This window comes from Rhinichthys klamathensis, unplaced genomic scaffold, assembly GCF_029890125.1.
Source record: "Rhinichthys klamathensis goyatoka isolate OS25496 unplaced genomic scaffold, OSU_Roscu_1.1 h1tg000011l_1, whole genome shotgun sequence".
NCBI classification, from domain to species: domain Eukaryota; kingdom Metazoa; phylum Chordata; class Actinopteri; order Cypriniformes; family Leuciscidae; genus Rhinichthys; species Rhinichthys klamathensis.
Genome location: NW_026606564.1, coordinates 3,590,592 through 3,615,930, shown reverse-complemented (window position 1 = coordinate 3,615,930; position 25,339 = coordinate 3,590,592). Strand labels below are relative to the sequence as shown.

The window sequence follows — 25,339 nt, the reverse complement described above, 5'->3', positions numbered from 1 at the left end:
AAAGCACATCTTGCATGCATACAAAAAGATATGCAGCAATGGACAAAGACTAAGTTTAAAGGAACTATTTAACTGAAACCAGTCTGGCAAATGTCTATTAAAAAGAAAAGAAAAAAAGTTCCTGGTCTGGTCATGGTCCACATGTACAGCATTGATGCACATTAAATCCCTACGCTTGTCAACAAAAGGCAAAGCATGTACTCGAACATTTCATAGAACCATTAGTCAACCAATAATACAGAAACATGTGGCTACATTTCTATAATCAAATCGAACTGGCATCACCCTAAACTAACAGAAACATTGACTTTGCAATGACAGATTCCTCATGGTATATATTTTTACCTTATAATTGGAGCCCTTGAACAGTCTATGTTCAGCAGAGGGACAGACTCAAAGGATTCCTCCTTACGGACAAACTAGGACCTGATTCTACGAACTACGCCTGCAGCATCTTCAACACTGTGAGTGAGAATGAAGGCAGCAATGTGGGACAAACATTAGCACTACAGAGGGGCATCAAGAAAGCTTGCAAACCAATGAAACATGAGCATACATACAGTATACGTCAGTTATCAGAGAGTGCATTCAGAGGACTAGCTCTGGATCATTTCGCATCTGCATGCAGTTTATAACAGTAGAACAGGACCACGCTAAACAGACTTACCAGGAAGCTAACAAATCGGCAATCAAATTAAAAAAAAATATCACATTGGGTTCATTTAGAAAAGCATAACAATCCTAGTTAAAGATAGGAAAAACATTGTTTTGTGAGCTACAGGTCAATGCCATGCAATTCATATGGACAAAAACATACTTCCAGCAGATCTAAATTCCAACATTTGAGGCGTACGCCAGTCCATTTACGACAAGAGACATCCTTAAATTGAAAAAGCGGCACATATTGACCTCTGTATCAAATGTGAAAAGCATTACACTAGATCACAGGTTCAATTGTTTGGATTTTTTAGGATACTCTTACCTGTGTTATTGCTGCAGAACCTAAGGTGCAAGGTCAGGGATGACACTGCAAAATTAGACATTGCACTGCTCACTACTGAACAGTCAGATCAAAAGAACTTGAATCAATTTGACAGCCTCAATGACCTCAAATCACACAAACCGGTCAGGCACAGATTTAGAAATTGGACATTAATACTAATTAACATCTGAAAGAGGTCATTTGCTGAGGGTCTTTATGGGTCTATGCAGTACAAAACACTTGGCAGTAGAAATCACAAAAAAATGTCTAGTCAGTGTTAATTCAGATGGGAAAACGATGCTGTTTCTACAGACGTCCTGACTTAAACACAGTGATACAGTTCACAGTTTCATACGAGAAGTCAGAGACAAGTCTTAAATGACTAAAGCAGTGTCAACATGGCAATGACTCAATTTGTAAATATCACACAATGCTGTTATGGCAAAAATAACAGTCCAATGTGGAAAAGGGTAGTCGTTATCTTGAATGAATGTAAAATCAAAATTACAGCCCTGACATACTTACCCAAAAAGGGCAACATTTAAAGATATTTAAATACATTGCGCTTCAGTAAGTCAAAGACAATGCATTGACAGCATAACAAATTGGGCCGCAAAGTCATGTACATTTTGTACTTACAGTGGAGAGCTCATTTCACTGGTGTGGAAGGCCAGAGTCTCCAAAAACCTACAGGCCTATATTGGAAAAATGCTAACAAACAATGGGTAGACAAAAAAGTAGTCCACGTTCGCATTTGAGCTTTTTTTAATCGTATCAAAACGGTTTAGAAATGCCAGCAATATTGATATAAATATATACACAATTGGTGGATTTTAGACATTTAAAATATATGATGGGGACAAGTAATTTAGCAAGGCATGACTGTTGATCAGAACACTTGACCTGCCCTGTAAAAAAGCAGCAAACTTGAACAAACTAAAATACTTGCAACATGATTGCAGTCACAATATATAAGGAACATTTTATGTAAAGACGCATACTTGCTTACCGCCTTCCTAATCTTGCCTGTGAGGGAGGAAATGTCTCTCATTAACAGTGCACACTACCTCAACAAACCAGGTGAAATGCAGTACAAGAATGAGCAACACTACAGCACTGAAGAGTTATTGAATTAATCACATACCTTGCCAACACCAAAGCCACTTTGCCTTAGATAACCTGCCTACACCTACATCCACAGCAATGACCAGTACAAAAAAAATAATAAAACAGCCATATCCTTCCATTTGTCAAAGCAATCAAATGATCATTGATACTCTTTAGTTGCAACTTTAAAATAGACCAGGAATCAAACTTAAAATCAGGGGTAATGTAGACAGTTGGAGAAGAGAAAAAAAAAAAAAAAAGCAACATTTTCTTTCTGTAAATTTGCATACAAGACCCCCCCCCCCCCCCCCCCCCAAATCCCAAAACAGGAAATGAAATTTTCACAAAACATTGCCCAATTTTGCACCCCACTTACCAACACAGGAGGTTTCATTGTTTTATTGCAAAACACAACAGGCATATCATATTAAAACTGAGATGATTTACATGGAAATGACTATAGATTAGTCTCAAAACTACATGAAATACAGGAGATACAGGAGCTGGAATGACCAATATTACCCGACTAAAAACAAACCGTTCATTTACAAGAGTGGCAAAACAAAAAGGAAAAAAAAAAATATATATACTTGACTTTGGAGCCGGTCTGCGATCTAGCATAAACACTCAAACCAATGAAATTAAGATCTTCATCATGGCGTCTGCATCCAAACATTTAACAAAGGTTTTTTTCTGACAATGTAGCATTTACTTTATGTCCACTTCACATTACTGGCCCTGTGCAGAAGAAATACATAAGAAATACACAACATGTTAAGAGCAGAAACATTTATGCAACACCCTCCCAAAATAAAAATAAATAAATGAAAGAAAAGAGATAAAAGAAGCCTGTTTGAGGAGGAAAGTGTTTGGTTAAGTGTTGTATCGATGACTCATCTGGAAACCTGCTGACCCTGTGGAAGTAAATGTTAGGAAAAGAAAAAAAAAGGGGGGGAACAAAAACAGTAGACATGCACATCTGAAGAGAGCAAAAGGCAAAGTGTTTTAGTGGGAGTGTACCTGCTGAGCCTGGGGTGCAGCTCCCATCGCCTGAGGGGCGCCTTGGCCGTAGTACGCTGCCTGTTGGCGGTAGTACTCTGCCCACGCTGCACTGTAATCTGGCTGACCTCCCGGCTGAGACGTCGCCGCTGCTGCCGCCGCTTGAGGAGCAGCTTGACCTGAGATTAAACCAAACACAAAGCATTACAGAGAGAACAACAACAACAATCACCGCTTAGCACATGGTTAAAGCTAAAGAAGTCCATGACAATGTTTGTAAGTGGGGGAACGACCCCGGCCACACGACCTCCGATAGCCGGGACAGAAACCCACAGCTTTACTCTAGGGCAGCCGAGTCCACAGCAGCTCTACTGCAGAGGACTGTGAAAGAGTTGCAGCTGCCCAAAACCTTTAGAAAACGTTCATATTCATGTCTCACCTTGTTTCTTATAGTACTCTTCCCATGCCTTCGTGTAGTCCTGCTGAGGCTGTCCTTGACCTGAAGACACAAGATCTAAAAGACGTTAATCACGAGTCTACACAGAACAATCACATATTACTGAATTATCTACTGACAATTCCGGTCAAAACATGCAACTAGACTCCAAGTCTACCAGCAAATTTATCAGGCAAGAAACAAATATTTTACTAACATTAGAATAACAGTTCAACTAAAACATTCATTGAAGATTAAGGTTTTCAAATTTCAGTAATTTCACATTTAATATTTATAAGAAGGGCTGGGCGATATGGCCAAAATAAATAAATAATGACTATCAATAATTATCACGATAAATGTCAAATCTTTATTTCTTTCAAGTTTAAAAGGCAGATTTTTGCTCCTGAGTGAAAAGTTGTCAAAACCAGACAGTTAAATGTGGTTTTAAACTACTCTTTACTCTCAGAACATGACAAAATCAGGTGAACATTTAACAAATCGGAGGTAGAATATTCAAAGCATTTAATAAAATATTTCTTACATTTTACAAAATATGCACAAGTTGACTTACAAGTTAGTCCTCAAGAAATACCACGTTCTTATTTTCTGCATGTTCTAACGGGTGATAGTTTGTGTTGCCCGACTTTGATAATGCGCATCTTCGCCAGAGTTTGCAGTGCAAGCTACAATATTAATAATAGTACGTTTTGTCTTCTAGAAATGCACATTTGTCAGTAGCTCGAGTTGGGATGCAGATGTAAATTTGTTTACTAACAAAAACAGTAACATTTGTAAAAATTGAAAACCTCAATGGTAAAATTTAAATATTCTGACTTTGAGTTAGGACTCTACTTTTATTAAAATTAACCATTGGTCATCCATACTATTCATTTAGATCATGATGACCATAGGTAAAACCACATATACACCTAACCACCACGGTAAATACCATAGTTACATGTTATGAAAAATAAACTGTTTACTATAAATACAAATGCACAAATGCTATAACTTGATGACAATCAAGCATATTCCATTACTCCTTTAATACATGTCTACACTAATAATATAAAAATGTATATGAATATACCACATTTCTGCCACAATACCATGAGGATACCCGGAGCACCGGAAGTTTTCCCAGTGGGCCGCTGTACAACGTGGGCCGGCCAGTTAAGAGTTAATCCATGGTAAATGATGGTGATGTGTAGATTGAAAAGCCTAACTGGATCGTTCATGGCACAATTTTTACCGTGTTTCTCAGTGCTGTCGAGAATGTCAGTGCCGTTTCATCTGGTTTAAACTAGTTTAAAATCACAGAGACATTCATGTTCTTCAATGAATTCAAGAGCTTCTCACAGCACTGTTTAGTGCTCGAGAACGATCCGAGAGTAAACGGATCATCTGCTCTAGTAAGAACGCTCTGCACTGCCGTTTAAACAGAGCAAATAAATGAGGCGTGGTTTAAATGAAGTTGTTTCATTTCACTTTTGGCACATAAACATTATATCAAACATTTATCAAACTTTTGTTAGTTGTATTTGAGAAATTGTATCGCGATAATTATCGTTATTGCCCAGCTCTATTTATAAGTGCAACCGGCATTGAAATACAGTAATATTAGGCACAAATTTGGAAACTTAGTTATTTATCCATTGTAGGCATACGAAAATGAGAAATACAATCTCATTCATGGTTGTCAATGTGTTAATCCTATTCTACCTGTTGAGACACTACAGCTCCTCATTCTGAACAGCAGGGTTTGAGACCAATATTTCTGTGGACAAGCACCAAAAACAAAATTCTCACGCCACTAATTTCCCTCACAAGACTCCAAAAGTTAAACAGGACAGATTGGCTATTCAAGCCCTGCTGCTATTTATCCTGCTCTCAAAGAAAATAACCTGAAGCTACAAAATATTTATACCCAATTTCTTGTAATATTCCTCCCAGGCCGTGGTGTAATCTGACTGTCCACTTTGAACTGGAGCTTGTGGGTCACCTGTTAAAAATGGTACAATTGACCCTTCGCTAAGCCACGCCCGAAAACCGCCACTGGCCAATCGTGGCTTAGCAACCGTAACTAGGCGCGGGAGGTCTGTCAAGCTTTCGAGCGAGGGAAACATGCCGACGCGTTGTGCGTATGGATTGTGCAAATCTGATACCCGGTATTCTAAAAGTTTGGACGGTGGGGTGGCATTTTTTTTCTTCCCGAAACCTAAAAGCCAAAGGGGAGAAATCCCGGGCGTGGATCAAGCAGTGTGGAGACCCATTCACAACTAAATGTCGACAGGATTAACAAAAAAAAACGCCTATTGCTTGGAAATAATGGCGGTTCTTTGTTCATAATGCATATATTTGAACGTAAAATAAGACAATTAAAGGCAAGACGGAGGCTCACGGACATCAGTGTTTCCGCTACATTCATTCTGCCGTGGCGGGCCGCCACACCTAAAATCATCCCGCCACGGCTGCAGCTTCTCGGTCCGATATTGTGTGTGTTATTGTTAAGCCCCACTAAAGGCATACAAAACATTGTAAAGCACCATAACGTTTTCGCACTATATTCCAAGACTTCTAAAGTCATTCAATAGCATAATGTGAGGTAAAAATGTATATTTAAGTCGTTAAGTTAAAGTTAATGGAAACTCATCTCTCCTCAGTCATTCTCCATTCAGCATTCAAACAGCGCGTCACGTTCGGTTACGACAGTAACACGACGACACTCTCTTCAAGATCAATGTTCCCATTATTTTACTTTATTAGTAGATAAAGGTCTATGGTTTGCATAAAATTACTTTATCTTGCTGGAGTTTATAGCGCTTTCTAAATCATATTCCTTTCTCCCGGGTGTCTGTTACTACAGCACTAGAGTAGAGAGCACAATGAATTGTTCTTCATGCGCACTGTAAGTTAACTGAAATTTAAAACTGTTAAAAGAAAAGGCTCAATAAACTGTTGCATAGATATAATACATTAAACATAGATAGATAGATATAATCTCTTCGCTTTGTGCTTTGAACTTTTCAATGCGAAGCGCTGCGCGCTGTGACTTTGCGTTGCTTCAAGTGCATCATTCTGCGCACGCGATGCGCATAATCGCTTTGCCGCTCTTATTGGCGCCTTTCATGTTATAATGCTTAGGGGAGGTTTAAACACCTGGGATAAGGGGGCGTGGCCAATGGGAATATCACAAAATGGGCCACGCCCCCTCCCCCTGGCGAAATGGGCCTGCCACCACGGCTGGAAAAAATCCTAGAGGAAACACTGGTACTTTAAAATATGTTTCAGCATTTTGTTAATCGACGGCGGACGGCCTACTAACGTTACCCCAATCCGATCGCGGCTCTCCCGGTGTTAGATTGATGGATAAACTGTTTGATTTGTAATTATTAGATTATTTTCACATTTCACTTACTCTGCTGTGGTTGAACATAGCTGTTCAATTTGTGTGTTTCCCATGTGAATGGTCTGCTAAGGAGGCGGCTGCTGCTTGCGCTGGGACCTAACGTTATAGGCCTTAGCTTCAATTTTGATGAAATTATTCTCTAATCGGTTGCATATGTCGTGGATATATCCCTCGAATGCATACTGCTGTCCCTTTTGTCTTGCTCTCTCAGATATTTCACTTGTTCGCCAAAAATGACTAAATATCTCCATGGGAATGTCTGACACCGGTGCATTCACACTGTAATAGACGTGGCAGCCGTGAAAGCTTGACAGGCGTAGCAACAGTAACTAAGGAGGGCGGGGCTTAGCGAAGGGTCAATTTGAGAAATTGATAACCATTCTTTTCAAAGGCTGCAGAAAGTCCTCCACCTGGCTAGGTGGCGCACTTTGCACAAACAGGTTGAGTGCCTCAGAAACTGCCCTGTCCATGAGTGCTAGTCGAAAAAGGCCACCCCAGCTCAACGGATAAAGACCATTAAAAAAAAAAAGAACATTATACTGTGCACATATGGCGACACTGGAAGCCTACTAAGTGCTACTGTACAACAGACTGTAGGTCTACAGTGAAGGGAGGGTGGCGTTTTTGTGGAGTGCAGGTAAAAAAGTACCTTGTCCATTGGACTGGGTTGTGCCTGGGGCTGCTGAGGTGGGTGTCATGGGGCCCTGGGGCTGCTGCTGGTACTGAGAATAATAGGCTGCCCATGCAGCAGCATTAGCATCAGCTGCTGCTTTATCTGGAGAACAAACAACCGCTTAGCCAATTTCATTTTTCCCCCAACAGGCAACTGAAGTGGCAATGACTTTGACTAGCAATGAGGAAAAGAACTTAAGTGATACCACTCTGAACCAACCCTAATTTGCACAGATATGAGCACTTACTGGGATCTGGCTGCCCTTGCTGCCAGTGGGGGTATCCGTTGCCCCAGCCTTGAGGCTGGTATGGTGCTGGAGGACCACTGAGGATAAAAAATAAGACGCACTAAGTTCACCTCAAATTGAATTGACTCCTTAAGAAAAAGTGAAAACACCAACACATGCTTAACATCATGAAGCAGAAAGTTCTTACTGTGGTCCAGGAGGGCCCTGGCCATAGGGCCCAGGGTTGTATGGGCCCATGGGAGCAGGAGGTCCTTGTGGACCAGGAGGGCCATGAGAAGGACCTCCGTGGGGCCCAGGACCACCATGAGGGCCACCCATAGGGCTAACTGGACCCTATAATAAACCAAAATAAACATTTTAGAGTCGGTATGAAATAAAAATGGACAATTCTCATTTTTTTTACATAATGCTGTAGTACCTAATATGCCCTCATAATCTTTAATCAAAAACATTAACCTTCCCTCACCCTAAAAAAAGTCTGTTCTCCAAAAGAAAAACATCTTTGTATTCTTTTAAACTAAAGTTGCGGCTATCTCATAACCCCCTCACACAAGCGCTTGTCAATAAGCAAGAAATAAACTGTGTCTGCGCAGCATTTCATGTTCACCCAAAAAATTTGCTAAATTTTGTTAGGAAACCAAGGCACTCAACTCCAATTTTTTCCTCAACCAGTTGCCTGGCGTAATCAATCTGTTGGGGTGATCCACGGACTGTGAAGATCTTTATATTAGGGTCTGAATTAGGTGGAGGGTTTCTTTGTAATTCTATCCTGGCTCCGGACTGCTGGCTGATGCTCTTAATTGTTTCACCCCCTAGAGAGAGAGAGAAAATATTTCAAAAAGTTAATACATTTACCCAATTAACAACATAAAATTGCATATCCTTTCAAAGGTAAAGTAATTATCAGCAACAGCTAACCTTTGCCAATAATGAGGCCGGTCTTCATGGAAGGCACAGTGAAAGTGAATTCTTGCAGGCCTCCAGGAGGGCCGCCCATGTTCCAGTTTCCCTGCCCACGGCCTCTCCCTCTGCCCCCACCGTGACCAGGGGGGCCCCCTGCCTGCACACTTCTCAGAAGGTCAGTTATTATATCTGCTGCGTGCTGAGCCCTGTCTGGAGGCCCCATTATCTGAGCGATCCTCTCTGGTGTAGTGCCATCATCTAAACCAAAGGACAAGCATTTGTGTCAAAGATCTGAATCCGATTTAGTTTTCGCTTTTACATTGAAGTGCATATAAACTTATTCACCTGGTTTGAACTGAATCCTCACACCAGTATCATTCTGAATCTTCTTGATCATTTCACCATTCCTGCCAATCACAATTCCCACTGCAAACCTTGGCACAGGAACCTAAAGCAACAGCAAAACAGTTTCAATAGTCAATTGCCTTTCAAAAACTTATTTAAATGTGTAAAATCACAAAGAGTCAAAATATTAGGTTCATCTCATCAAACAGTACTTACATCCAGACCACCTTCTCCTCCTCCTCCACCACCACCGCCACCGCCATTACCACCACCTCCTCCAGCTCTAGAACCATATTCTCCTCTCTGTTCCCGGAAACCCTGATCTCTGATCAGATCCATCACCATGTCTTTAGCTTGCTGTACAGACCAAGACATTTGAAAATAGATATATTATCCATAATTTGGTATAATTACGATGTAGCAATGCAAATGCCTTAATGTACTCACCTGAACTTTAAAAGGATCGCCGGAGATCCTGAGCGGTTTATCAGCACCTGTGTTTTGGGGTCCATCTTGAATCATGACCATTTTGACTCCAGCACGTTCCTGTTAAACAAATGTTGAACAATTACAATTTTACATTTATTCATTTAGCAGATGCTTTTATCCAAAGAGACTCACAAACAAGGAATACAAGCGATTCATCTTACGAGGCAATAGGCACTTAATAATAAACTTGTTTCTGACATTGTTCAGAATAGTACAAGCTAGGGAGGGATTAAAGAATAGTGAGAGCATGGGTGAAAGAATATCTCTCCCTCTCAGCAGGATTCAGTTAAATTAGTAATTACATGTCTGGAAAACACGTAAAGAGATTAAAGCCTTTATGGTCCGAAGTCAGAGAACAAGCAGGAATTCCAAACCAGCTTTAACCTGTTAAGCTGCAACCCCATTTTTGAAAAATCCCCAGATATAGCATACCCAAACTGAAACAGTTCATGAACCCTTTGTACTAAAAGCACAAGTAAGATCTCATTTGAAAGCTGACACCTGGAAGTTTATTGTAAATGTAGAATTAATTATTGTCATAATGAAAAAAAAGTTATAAATAGCTTCAAAGTTTTGTAAAGTTATTATACATTTATTTTTATGAAACATCTTCATGAAAATAAAATTGAAGTTGGCATTGTAGCAATCTAGAAATGCACTGCAGCTAAAGCCACATGTCTAACTATGTTATATTTAAAATCTGAAGATGATAAGTCTAAAACTCTGTATTTAGTTCAATGTTTTTCAAGATCATGTCATATGACTTTATTTTGATTACTCTAAAATGCAAACTGGTGTTTATTGTCATCTTATAAGCATCTATTCAGACTATTGCCTCTATTGTTTTGTGATGCAAAAACGAGCCCCGTTCAGTCTCAGTCTCCCCTGCACATATTCACACCTCTCCGGCTTGGTTATTGCTCTAAATATGCTTTTCTTTTGTCTTCATTATAATCACTAACGACTAGCAATTCACACTGTTTCAATCCCTCATTTCTTTTATAAAAGTTCTCACTTCACAGTGAAACTGTATCAAATGCCCTTTTTGAAAAAAGAAACATTTCAGTAAGCATTCTTATTTAGAAAAAATCATAAAAATGACAGCGAAGTTAGGTAACGTTAGCAGCCTAGCAGGTGCACAGAGCTAGCTAGCATGTTAGCTTAGCACACCATCAATACACGACAATTTATGAGATTAAAATCATGTTTTTACTCTAAACTTACTTTATAGTTCAAGTCGAGTGTTTTAAATAACTTTCTGTGATCTGATTTGGCTTCAGATAAAAAAAATCTGATAGAAAATATATTATTTTATTGTATTCTGCAAATTGTGAAAGTCTATCTCGATTAGCATTACATTATACATATAATCTATTATTATGAAAATACCTGACATGACTCGAAGAACACAGGTAAATCAAATATCATTGCAATCATGTTTATTGTCTTCAAAACATCTTTATCTGCACTTTACAGCGATCTCTGATAGCTTTGTTGTGTCAGGACTTCCTGAATGTCACATGATTATGGCTCTTCATGTGATCCATATATGGACTTTACTGAACACACAGCGCCCTCAGACTGTCAGTATGAATTGAAAACACAGTACATCACAGTATACAGCGCTCATAATGATTACATCGACGCATTTGGGTATAAATTCAATAAATATTATTCCTGTCTATAGAAATCTGATGTAAACCTATGAGAATCTATCAATATTTCTCCAAATCTGCACATGTTTGAGCTAAAAGCCCTGAGGGACGTTGTTTTGTCAAGCGCTGTCATGACGATCGCACGGGAGTTTTTTTCTGAATAAGAGCAGCTGACGCTCATAATTCATATTAAAGGTAACGACTCGTTTTTTAATTTCATAACTCCTGACACAAATTAAGACATAACTGTCACTATAAGTTTCTCAGAATACAATAGGCTTTATGCCGAGCGTCACGTGACCAAACTGGAAAACAGGTCTCATTGCATCCGCTTGTCAGAGAAAGTGTTCACGGCCGTAAGAACTAACTACAATATCTATGGATTTTTAAGGTAATCAGCTAACCTACTAAGTTCACTTTGTTATAGGTGTTTTATGCTATTTAAATATCTAAACGTTAGTTTGAAGAAGAAAAATTAAAAAACTTTTAAATATCAATCTGCACATGCGAGGGACATTGGTTATGCTCATTTTTGCTTGCTCTTTTTAAGTTATCTTGAGTAAAACCGCAAAAAAATTCATGAAGCACATACAAAAGACCTGAATCGGAAGCGATGTGATCTGTTTTCCGGCTTGGTCACGTGACGCTCGGCATAAAGCCTATAGTGGTCAAAAACTGAAACTTGAGTCTTATATCTTTTTAATTATGTATAGTTTGTCAAGTTAATAACATTAAATATGATAGTAACTTTGAACTATTTAAAAAAAAAAAACGCTTCAGAGCGCCCACGCACTGGTGAAGCTTAACAGGTTAATTGAACGCTAAATAAACCAGTCTGCTAAATAAACCACATCTGTGCACCTTACCTGTAACTGTTTGATTGTTTCTCCTCCCTTTCCAATGACCAGACCAGCTTTGGAGGCTGGGACCATAATCTCCTGAACAGACATCCCTGGTCCATCATTGTGGTGAAATGCTGGAGAAGGTCTGCCTTTCTCTACAATCTCTGAGAGTAACCTCTTTGCACCCCTATTATGGAAAACATACATTTGTTTTCACCCACTTCTAAAACACCATACTCATTTTAACCATGAAATGTTTTTAAACGTGTGGAGATACTCACTGGATTGCATCAGGTGAGCCTGTTAATGTCACTGACCTCTCAGGCATGCCACCACTGTCTGTTGGGTAGAGTGCAGAATAAGAGTCTTTTCATTTATGCTTCAAAGAGCCTCAGGCTCAGACACACAATGTCAGGGCACAGCATTTTGACTCACCAGGAGCAATCTGTATTTTGCAGCCTGAGTCCTGCTGGATTCTTGAAATCTGTTCTCCTCCTCTTCCAATGACTGCAGATGAGTGATTAATTAACACTGCATTATTGATGGGATTTAAATGAAAGTCCTCCAAAGCCTCTAGTCGTGGATATGAATTCGGAAAAAACGAATCGGACAACTTACTGAAGCCGACCATGCCATCTGGAACCTTGTACTCTTCTGATATAGACCTACATATTGACATGATAGCATCATTAAAAGAAATATGCAAAGCAGAAATGTACTTATTGTTTTTAAAAAACAAATGCATTAATATTTGAAATATATCTGCATTAAATACTTTGTTTAAAATAAATAAATGTACCTTGGGCCACCCATGCCTCCCATTACAGATGAAAAAGCTGGTGCAAATAAAAGCATGAACTTATAAGATGACCAAATAGCCACATCTTTGCAAAACACATTTAATAGGTAATCAGTTCAATGTGGAACAATCATTGCTTACGATCGCTTGGTGGAACCTTCTTGGTTTCTGGTTGATCTAAAGAGGACAAAAAGACCAAGTTAACCATATAATTACTACATATCAGCCTATTACAGCAAACAATCCATAAGAAAACCATTTAACCCTCTGATAGTCATTTTAGGCCGACAGATTTTTTTTGATTTTTAATGTAAAAAAAAAAAATCTGCTTAATTGGAATTGAAACTTGGTGACTCGACACAAAAAAAATTTCGACATGATTCGAAAAGGCTGTGGTTAAAAAAAAAAACAGTGTAGCTCCTGCTCCTTTAATTGTGGTGAGGTTATTTGTTTTTGCAGGGTGGAGTTGAGTGACATTAAGTTTAATATCTTTTGCAATTGATGTGGTTATACTATCTTAATTTGTTACTTTAATAAACATGTACTTTTTTTTACATGTATTAATTTAAAAATCCAAATTTTGGGGGGTTACAAATCAGGCTTTGAAAAAAAGTATATTTATATATACAAATGCAGAACCTATTAAAGGTAAATATATAGTCAATGTGTTTGTAATATGAAGTAACACTGTTCTCATCGACTAGGGATTGCACAGCCCTGTATGTACATATGTTTTAGGACACAAATACAATGGTAGAGACTGAGCAGTAGTGAATGTGGACATTTTATATTTATTTTATCCAACATAAGAACATGGTACGCTTGCTGTATCATCAATTGCCATTCTCACAACTAGCATGGCAAATGTGATCTTTTTCAGCTTTCCAACATAGAAGCAAAACAGTGGAACTGAGGTAAAAGTGAAAAACAAAACAAAATGTGGCTTTGTGATTTTATTTAGGCTATAGATTTATTTTATAGTTATACAGATTTATAATTTCCAAACTGTTTAAAAGAGTAAGCGCTCGGCTCACACCACAAATAAGGTAGGAAAATACGTCTGGAAAAGTTATTTGAAGCAGCATGATGAGACCATCCAGCACCCTTTGTGTTTGTACAGATCAGGCTCTTTTTTGCCATCTCTTGGTTGGGAATCTTGCATTTGGTTTATTTATAGGCAAGTTTTGTATAACTGTTTCAACAATACACTTCGTTTCCACGCATTTTTACAGAAAGCCTTGCTTGGACACATGCTCGACTTAGTGCTTGAATGTACTAATAAGATTAAAATATTAGTTCCATTTATTTTAAGCTAAAGTAACAGTCCTCAACAATAATATAAAAATTACAAGATTTTTCTCTGAAGAGAATGACAAATTTTGTTTCATGCAGAGTTTACAGCATAAATAGTTTAACATTTGTAGTGTTTAATGAAAATATGAACACATGTGGCATGACTTAAAGGTTTGGCTAGGCTCAATATATTAAATATAACATTCAATTAATTAAAAAAAAAGTCTTAAGATCACAAGTTAAGAATACAAGAGGGTTAAAAACGAAATAATGTGGTTTACACGGACCAATATGCACAACAATAAAGCCGCAACATGGCTCCTGTGAACTTACCTCCATCTTCAAGGGGTCTCTTCTGTCCTCCATAACCAAACTCATTGGAGGACGGAGAGGGGGGTATACCATCACCTCCTATTTTTGCTGCTATCTAAAAAGATATTGTGAAATCCAAAGTTAAACGGTTTTCGTTTTTTCTGTAAAATCACAACAAACATGTAACAGTATGAGGCCTATCTGAGTCTACTGTTCTCCTGAACAAAACTACTTCGACCTAGCAGCACCAAAAAAAATAAGTTTCGCTGTTTCTATAAATTAGCTTACTTAGCCTATAAAATGGCTGAAACGAAACCATCTATGTAATCTATTTGAGGCCATCCTATATCCAATGGCCTAATTCCTCCTAAAGTTATAAGTGGCTGTTTGTGTGTAACAACGTTACAGCTCACGTAAATATCTAATATTGTGGAGCTAAAACTATTTGTTTGCCTTTTAGTCTATACTATAGGATATAAGTATTATTTGTAACACGCCATTCTGCTTCCGCTAAACCTTGAAATAAGGAAGTAATTTTTTAAAAAAAAAACGCTAAACTGAAACCTCTTTGTTGCAACGCATCAAGGCCTCACATTAGCACATTAGCTAACGAGCTCGCTAGGCTTCATTTTGTTTTTTATGCGGAAAGTTTGAAGATACAACATATTTTCAGACTCTTTCGAAGCACTCACTTGTCTGGCCCTCTGAAGGGCGTCTTTAAAAGCATCGTTCATCCCTGCACCGGAGTTAGAGGACGGCGGAGCCACGTTAGAATAGTCGGCCATGTCTGCAGGAACAGTCTTCTCGAGCTGAAGGAAGATGGCCGTCACGCGCGAGAGTGATGAAGAGAACCGACTGCAGCCGCCTCGATCCTGATCCAACTTCCGGTCGGCAAGCTACTACAGCGGAAATGGAATAAAAGTCCCTCCTTCCTTCCAAAACGTACCGTCGCTCATAATATTGTTTCTACCAAAATAACATATTTATTACTACAGTTATCATATATGACAACTTTGAAATGTGATTAAATGATGTACACATTAGATAGTCTTCTAGAAAACTGACACACCACCATATTGACATAACATGACTATTGATAGGCCTAGTAAGACATTAGTGATAACATCTTTACTTTACCACTTCCAGTCAGTGCTCAAAGCACTGTACAAAGCACAAACTTGAAAATTCTTCTAAATATGTAAACCATATAATGTAACAACAACAGAAAAAAAAAAGACTTACAGTGAGGCTCAGGTCAGCAAGCATGTTCCGACAACCACGATATGTGGAAATATAAAATGAACAAGCAAGCAGTCACTGATTAAACAAACCCTTACAAAAATTAACCATTTTACTACAAATAAAACATGGTTACTCCTATTAATTAACCACAAATTAACATGCTGCTACACTATCTATAGTGTAGATGGTTATATGGTTATATAGCCTACAAATATGGCTACACTTTTACTAAAATAAAACCATGGTCAATTTTCCCACACTAACTGTATGAAAACTGTTTGAAACGGAAGAAAAAAAATATTACTATTGTACACTGTTTCTTGGTTTCAGAAACACATGTTGAAGTGTCAACTGACAAATTGAGGCTGTTGAGAAAGAAACACATCCATGTATAAAGCTGAGCACCTACACTACAAAAAAAAAAAAAATCAATTGCCTTATAGCCTGGATGAGGTCCAAACTGCAACAATCACGAGACATTTGATAAAGCTGATACCCAAAAGTTGCAAACAAGACAAATGCCTGCAATTATATGTGGTATATTTATTTATTTAGATAAAATTACCAGAATTAACGGAACATTTTCAAGCTGTTAAAACCAGAAATAACTAAACTTGAAAGTGGGTCAACCCACTGTTCAACCACAAACACCTTGCTGACAAAAAAAAAAAAAAGCTAGGTAGATTGTTTGTCATGAGAGAAACATTTTCTGTGCAGTGCCACAGACGAACAAAATATTTGTATCTCACTGGTATGTGGTATATCTCTCAATATGAGATCCTTTAAAATAATTTCATTTTAAATCATGTTTATATATATATATATATATGAATGCAATTTTTTTGTGTCATGAAGTTTTTAGGCCTACCATTGGATTTATTATGATCTTTAAATTATAATAATGATATTTAACATGTATAAACAATATTGATGTCCTTTATTTTTTATTTTTTTATTCTCTCTCCGTCTCCTTTCAGTCTAAAATCAAATATGGAATTGTCAGGTGAGTTTTTCAAGTGGTATGTTTATCTATGCTGATTTTGTTTGATTGACTACAACAGGCACGGATTCAGACTATGGCCGAGGCAAGGTATAAGACACACTTTAGCAAACTTAAAAAAAAAAAAAAAATAGGCTACTCACTATGGAAATACCATGGCCATATAGTGTGAAATGAATGTAATGTTTTCAGACACTTAATTGCATGTTATTTACAATTAAATGAAAATTTTAAAGTTATATTAAATGTTGCATAACTTAAGAGTGCCTTTTTTGACCTAAGTACATCTTTATATGTTATTTCTATTGTCTTTGAAATATGGTTAAAGTGTACTGCCAAACGTTCTGACAGGCATTTCAACTAAAATATAATCTAACTTCTATTAAACTTGTATGTCATGTATTTAAGTATATTTGTAATTGCACATTTGTAATGATGATGTTGCAATTTTGTTGCAAGTACACTACACGTTCACATTCAATATAATAAAGCACTTATTTTTCACAAGGGACCATGAAAGACAAATATAAGTGCACTGAATCAAATAAAAATGTTGTGTATGAAGGATGACATCCATTTTTTATTGATAATACACAATAGATTTCACTGTGTAATAATTTGTTTAACAAAGCTGTTTGATACATAAACATTTCTGCAGAGGTCACCGCAATGATGCCTTCCTCAGACCCGTACCACTGTCCTTCTCATCTGGAGACCTTAACCTGGGTCAGATAAGGCTGGAGATGCTTGTTTAATTTAATAAATAATTATGTTTATCGTTATGTGTATGTTATTTTGATTGAAACATTTTCATGTTTATTTTAGATTGATCAATTGTTTGTCTACAAAGAAAAAACTCTGGAAGAAAGTCTTGAAGAAGGTTTGTTCGTCAGCATTTCATGAATGAAATACAGTGAAATCAAATGAGCAACACACTTATCTCCTACCTTTTCATTTTGAAAGCTTTCTTTGGAATGAAGTCTAACAACAGATATGAGGTGAAGGATGACACTGGGAAAAAACATTTTTAGTATTAATTGAGGTCAATGATTGTTGTAACAGGAATTTCTATGGTGGATCACGTCCCTTCACAATGAATGTTTTTAATGACTCAAATCAAGAGATCATCAGACTGGTGCGACCATTTGTTTGTTGCAGCAATAATGAGGTATGACCTTATCTCTGTCTTGTTTACCCCTTGATTATGTTGTACTGTAATATGATATGCTGTATGTTTATTTTAGCTGGAGGTTCAGTCTCCACCTGGCGTTGCCATCGGACTTGTTCGACAAAACTGGCAAGTTTGCCTACCTAAATTCACAATTGAGAATGAGCGAGGTGAACCAGCATTTAAGATTGCAGGACCATTTGTACCTTGTACCTTCTGCATGGATGCAGACTTTGAGGTGATGCACAAACTTTCCACTGACTTGTATCCTTTTAAATGACAAAATAGTATTTGGTCCCACCTTAGAGATTTAAATTAATCATTTGATAGAATGCACGTATTGTTTACATACATGTTTTTTAATTGTACTCGTTTAATAAAAAAAACCTGTGTGTAATTACAGCTGTAATAAATTACTGTAATCACACTTTTGACCCCAACACCTAATCAACCCTTAAACCATTACACCAAACATGTTCCCATAACTTACCTGTGTACCCCACAGTGTTGCCAGTGTTTCACGTGGAATTGTGCTACTTTTATTACACTGTTCCCGGGTTTTTTTTTTTTTTTAGACCCATCCCTCACCTCCCATTTGGACTGTTTTTGCTATGCAGACCTGGCAACCCTGATCCCACCTCAAATTCGATTTGCTTTTAAAGCCATTTTAAGCTCATTGTCCATCCCACACTGTAGGGGATTTCAGGTTGTGCTATATTTCCCCACAATGAAAGGAAAAAACCTGACCCACAAACACATATCTTTGGTTTTAAATGCCAGAGCTGGTCTTACTTTTCTAAACAGTAGCAGAATGAAGATTACGTTGTAAACCAGTGCTGGTTTCTGAAGACATTTAACCACTGTTAAGGCCTGTACACACCGGGACGAATATCGGCTCGCGTTATTCGTCAGCGTTTTTCAACGCGTTTTTTGTGTTCACACCCAAGCGATTTTCGCTGACGATGAGCCGAGTGAACACGCAAATTCATTCCCTGACATTAGATGGCGCTTAATGTAAAACAGAAATACCCCGGTCCACAAAGTGGCGCTGCGCAACTACGCTTCTGACACTCGCTTGTCACTCAGAAGAAGAGAGCAAGTTTGTCGCGTTTGTTATATGGTTCTTTATTGTCGTTGGTGTCTCTTTATAAAGACACCAACAAGACCAGCAGCTCTACTCATCTAGCCTTACATCTTCCTCGTCTTATTTCTTCCCGGCAGAGTGTAGACGCTGTATATCTTCTTCGCCATTACGTATGGGTGCTCGGCAAGACCGTTTTGTGTTTGAGCGCCCCCAAGTTGTGTTTTACTGTAACTTCAGAAGCTCCAGACACGTGAGCAAAAGCGCCAATCTCATTGGTCGGATAGTTTTTGACGCGGCGCGTCAAACCAAAAAAACGAACCCGAGGCGTTTTTAAAAAAATGACGCCTTTACGCGTGGCGTTTTACGCGTTGGTGTGAACACTCACATTGGCGCCCTTTGTTTAGTCACGAGGCGTTAAACGTCGGCGAATAACGCGCGCGAAATTCGTCCCGGTGTGAACAGGCCTTTAATGTGTTAAAGATGGTTTACCAAACAGTAAATGTTAACAGAATTTTCATTTTTGGGTGAACTATGCCTTTAATGTGTTGTAATTTGTCTTATACTGTGACCACAGCTGGTGTCTTTGAATGGGGCAGCAATAAACACATCATTTGGCAAGATTTTCAAACCTTTCTCAGGCTGTGGACCAGCAGGTGCAGATTTTGTACTGAGGTTTCCAAGAAGCTTGGAAGTCAAAATGAAAGCTACACTTTTGGGAGCCTGCATACTTATTGTAAACATTTTTTTATTATTATTCCCCAGTGTTCTAATATAGGATTTAAAAAAATTAATCTACTATTTATGGACTATTAATTTACTATTACAAATGTTCTATTAATTATAACTCAATTCATTTTTAGGACTGCTTGTATTATGAAAACCGACAATAACGTGGAACTGTGAGTGGCAAGTGCACTGGTGTATTTTAATAATAATGTGAAGGGAGTATTCTGGTATTTTTATTTGCACAAAACTAAAAGATATGTAATAGTTAGGGCAATTTTTTATCTTTGTGTGCATGTAACACATCTTTTTCTTTTTTGGTTACAGTACTTCGAAGAAGACGAGGTGGAAGACAAATGTCTACAGACTGCTTGCTAAATTATCAATACCAATAAAGGCTGAATAGAGAAAAATCATACTGTATATGGCCAATATTGATTTTTTTTGTATTGTATCTCTTTCTGTAAAAAAAAAAAGAAAAGAAAACATACTTTCACCTTGCAAATGTTGTTAAAGTTGCTATCATTAAATCTTCTACTTTTCTGGGGCACATAAATCTGTTCTGTTTATTTTCAATTCAAGACAATTGTTTCAGCTTGTGATTCTCACTTATAGGAAGGTGACATGGTTGCATCTTGAGGTTGCATGTTTTATCTGAAAGGGAAGCAAACACCACAGTACCCACAAACACCTACAGCTGAAGTTCTTATTAATTCTACTGGTGATGTGAAAAAAACGTATTGTACACTTTTTAAGAATGAGGTGGTGCTCGTCCTTGGTGCGACACCTTTATTTCTGTAAGAAATATGAATAAGACAGGTTAGATCGGGTAACACTATAGTGTGTAGCCTACTGCTGAACTCACATACTGAACGCTATTTCCACTCAGTGACGTCAGTGACCAATCCTGCATAGTGTAATGCTGCATAGTGTAGGGTGCCCTCTACTGGTGAAGCTGAGTTTAACAAGAATAACACTCTTAAATATACAATCACACCAATATTATTAGCAAATAGTTTCCTTATTTTCAGATCTCAGTCATTAGCCAGTTCAAAATTTGAACAGGGACAATATCTCTTTTGAGCTGTCAATAAAAACTCAGAGCTACACTCCCCTCCACAAAATTAATGTCTCCTAATATTTTCATGAACATGTAAAGCATTACTGGTAAAACTTTACAATAAGGTTCATTTATTAAACATTAGTTAATGTATTAACTAACATGAACTAACCATGAGCAATACATTTGTTACTGTATTTGTTAATCTTTGTTAACGTTAGTTAATACAAATCCAGCTGTTCATTGTTTGTTCATGTTAGTTCACAGTGCATTAACTAATGTTAACAAGATTTTAATAAAGTATTAGTAAATGTTGAAATTAACATTAACAAATGCTGAAGAAGTATTGTTCATTCTTAGTTAATGTTAACTAATGTAGTTAAATAATGAACCTTATTGTAAAGTGTTACCGCATTTCTTTTGAACACCTCAGCCATCCAAGGCCTCCAGTAAACCTTGGTCTGTGTTACCTAAATCTCTGTTACCTTACAGTTTCTTTGTACCAAGGATGGTTGACCCAATGTATCATAACTCAGTACAACATGCTGATGTCTCAGTCTCTGGGTTCGCTGTCTTACCACCTGTCACTCTCCTTGTGTCTGCCTCGGATTCACCATGCTCAGGCCTCTGAGGTTGTAGGTGTCAATCGGCTGCTGGCGATGCTGTCGTTGTGGCTTGGTTCTTTCTGTGGCTGACGAATCTCTGCTGGTGGCTGATCAAGGGGTAGAATGTCACATGGCAGCAGAAGATTTCTGAGAACTACTCTGTCCCTTTACCGTTTTCTGGACTGATCTCCAGTGCTTAATTTGTAACTAAATAATAGCCGGATCAAAAACAGCAATTAAAAGGCACTGTTAAAAGAACATGTGTTGGCCTTGGGCTCTTGTGTGGTGACTTGGTTAGCTGGTAAGGGCACACTTTTTCTGCCGGTACGAACTACACCAGTCTCTGAATCTGAATCCCCATTCTGCATCAACTCGACCACACGATGAGCAGTTTTCACTGTTACTGCAAAGGCTTTACTCTCTTTGTGTGCCAACTGCTTTCTTTCACCTTTAGTCTTTCCCTCATTTCTGTTAATGATGGCCTCAATGACATTGTAGCCGATGATGGGGTCACCAGCAACCGCTGGGTCGCTTGACCCTGCCCACATTTAAAACAGTGCAAACAGTTTTCACCCGTTCCCTCTTCCTTGCACTATTTGCAGCCTTTCACTCTCTGCTATATTCCAAGAGGGCGGGGACTTGCCTCCATTACAGCCAGAAACATCTGCATCTCCTTGCAAAGCTCTTCCAACATCTGCAGCACGTTCAATGCTGTCATTAACCTCCTGAGACCCGAGAGTTTGCCTGGTGTGCATTTTATAATTGTTCTTGGTATTTGGTATAAGTAGGGCCTAATAAGTATAATAACTAAAATTTGTTTTTGTACAGGAAGTAGTTTTTGCATAAAATGATGTCCTCATGCAAGGACAGTGGGTCTATCTTAACTTTATCCTCCTGAGACCTGAGTTTTGGTTTGGCGTGCATTTTAGATTTATTCTAGCTTTTTGGGGGTTATGGCAAGCCGTTTGAACTTTTATTCATTTTCAGGATATGAATTCTTGATATCAACAATTCAATTTTCACTAGTTAAAATAATAGTAATTGATATCAGGAATTAGATTTCTACTAGTAACAATGGCAATTTTTGATATCAGAAATTACATTTCCACTAGTAACAATGCTAATTCTTGATATCCACAATTACATTTTCACTAGTTAAAATTAATGCGCTGGTTTAAAAGGCGATATGTATCGATAGTAGAAACATTGATCAGCAACGCTGCTATTGGCTGCTCACCGTGGCCTAAGAGCGCGCTCAGTTTTACTCTGCAGCAGAGCAAGAGCTATTGCTAGAAGGTTATGCTGAATTTGAAAACTTACAAATTTTCACCTAAAATGTGCAAAGCCAGGAGAGAGATATGGCAAAAAGTAGCAAATTATAAGTTTGTAGTGACCATTTAGATGTTTTTATCACAAGTGATATGTTGCAATGAGTTATTGATCACATTTCCCCCAGTGTACTTCATTGTAATGAAATTGTGTTTGAACAGTTGCTTCAAAGGAACTTCAGAGTAAGTGCTAATATATTATTTCACACACAGTACTTTTGCTGACCTTGCATAGTATCTCTTATTGCAGGCAAAAGATGACTTGATCACTGGTTTTTCTTTACAAAGAACAATTTAAATAAAAAATCAAAGAACTAAGCATATTTGTCTTGTCTTTTATTAAACATTTAATGAAATGTTTTATATTTTTGCTGATGGTGGAAATATTGTGTAATATGGCACATGTAATGTCACAGGCCCTATCAAGTGCAACCCTCAGGCTTTTCAGACACTGAAATCTTCCCTTTAGTTGGCCAAAGTTCATTTCATTGTGTGACCTTGTCCTGGCTAGATCTGCATTGTAACTGTATGTAATACAGTGAGCTTGATATTGATACCATGTTCAAGTAATGTGCATAAATGTGAATCTCTGTGCTTCCACATTTGTGATATGGAACAGTCACACACCATCTAGAGATTTAAGTCTGTCGACTGCCTTTTTTTAAATTTGATATAATATTACTAATCGTGAATATTAAGAATTTTTATAGTAACTTTGCTGCACATTTACATTGTGATCCCCCTTTCTGTTCACAAAATCCCCTTCATAGAGGCCTTGATGGGAACATGTGTGCAGTCTATTGACCAATCACATTAGTGAAGCCTGAGGGACATATCTGTGTCATAATCGGCATGTTCATGATTGCATGATCTTCATTAAAAATTATAATACCTGCGTTGGCTAAACATGCTATAGCCTACAATCTTGGGTCTAAACTGGCTTGGAAATGCCACAAAAAAACACCCTAAAAACTGCTTGAGTGCCAGGGTAAACTTTGTGAATGACACGACAGACAGCACTTATCAAGTTCTCCGCATCTCCAATAGTTTAAAGGAAAAAGAGCCACTCGCAAATAATATCAGGACAATGCACACAGTTTGTGCTGTTATTAAAGGCCGACTCCGACGAGTCGAACATTTAATGGGCGTTTCCAAAAAATAATTTATGTAAATGACATCCTCACGAGTCATGAGAAAAATTATATCTCTCAAAAAGTACACTATCGCGCTGTGTTAAAAGACTTCTCGTTTCACCTCCGCTTATAAAGGCGCGATCTAATCCTGTTTACATGAAATAAGCCTGCTCACGAGCAGGTTCAAGCTAGCGCACCTGTTGCTATGACAGCAAGTCAAGGATGAGCTTCGAAGAACCAAACGATCCAAGATCATGCCAAATCGTCAACAATCAAATCCAGCTAACTGAGTTAACGACGTACGAAGAACGAGCCCCAGGGAACGAGGAACATCAAACAACGACCGACAAACACCAACTGAAGAACATGGGTATAAATACACAGGCAAACAAGCTAAACAAGATAACAAGGGGGCGTGGCTAATCAGAAACACATGGGGAGATAATCAACAAAACGGGGAACAGCTGAAAGTTTTGGTCTGTAGTGGCTGCGTGACATGTGACCTGTGTTCTCCGCCATCTTTAAATTATTTATGTTAAATTTTTTTCTCTTCTGACTCCACCAGATGGCAGTGTAAGTGTCCTCGTTTGTGAAAACATGTTTCAGTTACACAGAATTAAGTATTATGCTGCACACAATCAAAAATGTGATGTCCTCATATGAGGTCGCAGGGTCTCAGGATTAAGTCTCAATCCCCTTTACTGTTTTAATCAACACTGTTGATTGGGACTTCTTAGGTTTAGAGACTTTTTCTTTTCTCAATTTCTACCTTTGCTGCCTCATCCACTTTCTGTATAATTTCTTCATCTGTTATGGTCACATCGCTGAGTTAGGGTAGGATTTGGAACTTCACCGATTGACTCCACAGTCCAGTTTCTATCGAGAGGAGGAACTTGTGCTGAATGATGGCTTTGCTTTACTGTTCATCGGTGTCCTCATTGGTTGCTTTCCATGAAGTTCTGTGGAGCTATTACCCGATAGTGGCATTTCAAGATCGTGAGGAGTGCACTGAGGGTCAGCCGACACTTGATCTCTAACATGTCTCTTAAAGGCAGCCCTGGACTGACAGCCTTGATTACAGCCCCGACTCAGTCTGTGTGTTCCCTTTTTCTATTCCCAGCTCAATCTGGCGTACTAAACTGAGATTTGCCAATGTATCCCTCTGACCACTCTGCCCAATTTGCCCACAGATTTTAAACTCCCTTCCCAATGTTACAATGGGGGAGTTGGCTCTGGTTGGCTCTTGAGGGGGGAATCTGTAGTCTTTAGAAGAAAAGGTGTGTGGTATTTGGTAAATATTTTTCCAGTCCTTTTGGAGCTGGCTACACCTTTTATTTTGTCTTTCAATTCATGTTAATCAATCAGCACAGTACTGTTTAACTTCATCGCTCTCTAGTTTCTCCTCAAGCTCATCCAATGCACACTCTGCCATCTTGATGAGTGCCCTGCGTGCCCTGCTGTGGGACTCTCCACTGTCCAGGCCATCACATTTCAGATACCAG

General features: G+C 38.3%; 2 protein-coding genes across 3 annotated transcripts; one reads left to right on the top strand and one right to left on the bottom strand.

Annotated features, from left to right (window-relative positions):
- Window positions 1–763: 763 nt before the first annotated feature.
- On the bottom strand, window positions 764–15,352 carry fubp1 (far upstream element (FUSE) binding protein 1). Of its 2 annotated transcripts, none has more exons than XM_056264193.1 (19): window positions 15,187–15,352; window positions 14,516–14,609; window positions 13,031–13,066; window positions 12,890–12,926; window positions 12,709–12,755; window positions 12,526–12,597; window positions 12,372–12,429; window positions 12,115–12,277; window positions 9,552–9,650; window positions 9,321–9,461; window positions 9,105–9,207; window positions 8,775–9,017; window positions 8,508–8,668; window positions 8,044–8,189; window positions 7,857–7,933; window positions 7,586–7,711; window positions 3,528–3,602; window positions 3,110–3,267; window positions 764–2,827 (listed from the first exon to the last, which is right to left on the bottom strand). In XM_056264193.1, the coding sequence occupies exons 1-19, from the start codon at window positions 15,277–15,279 to the stop codon at window positions 2,819–2,821; spliced, it is 1,938 nt and encodes a 645-aa protein (XP_056120168.1). In that variant the 5' UTR covers window positions 15,280–15,352; the 3' UTR covers window positions 764–2,818. The 2 variants fall into 2 exon arrangements, with proteins under 2 accessions (XP_056120168.1, XP_056120177.1); XM_056264202.1 differs by having other exon boundaries at window positions 3,528–3,587.
- Window positions 15,353–17,397: 2,045 nt separating this feature from the next.
- Window positions 17,398–20,179, top strand: si:ch211-71m22.3 (uncharacterized protein LOC100148868 homolog). The gene is given in 8 exon segments (XM_056264272.1): window positions 17,398–17,462; window positions 17,562–17,616; window positions 17,700–17,764; window positions 17,767–17,904; window positions 17,981–18,142; window positions 19,563–19,721; window positions 19,849–19,887; window positions 20,039–20,179. Coding segments are annotated over 7 exon segments (666 nt in total). The 5' UTR covers window positions 17,398–17,405; the 3' UTR covers window positions 19,879–19,887; window positions 20,039–20,179.
- The last annotated feature ends 5,160 nt before the right edge of the window (window positions 20,180–25,339 follow it).

Coding starts and splice junctions, on each gene's coding strand:
- fubp1 (XM_056264193.1), bottom strand. CDS start 15,279: ATGGCCGACTATTCTAACGTGGCTCCGCCGTCCTCTAACTCCGGTGCA. Junction 12,927..13,030: donor GAAGGTTCCACCAAGCGATC/GTAAGCAATGAT, acceptor TATTTGCACCAG/CTTTTTCATCTGTAATGGGA. Junction 12,430..12,525: donor CAAAATACAGATTGCTCCTG/GTGAGTCAAAAT, acceptor TCTACCCAACAG/ACAGTGGTGGCATGCCTGAG.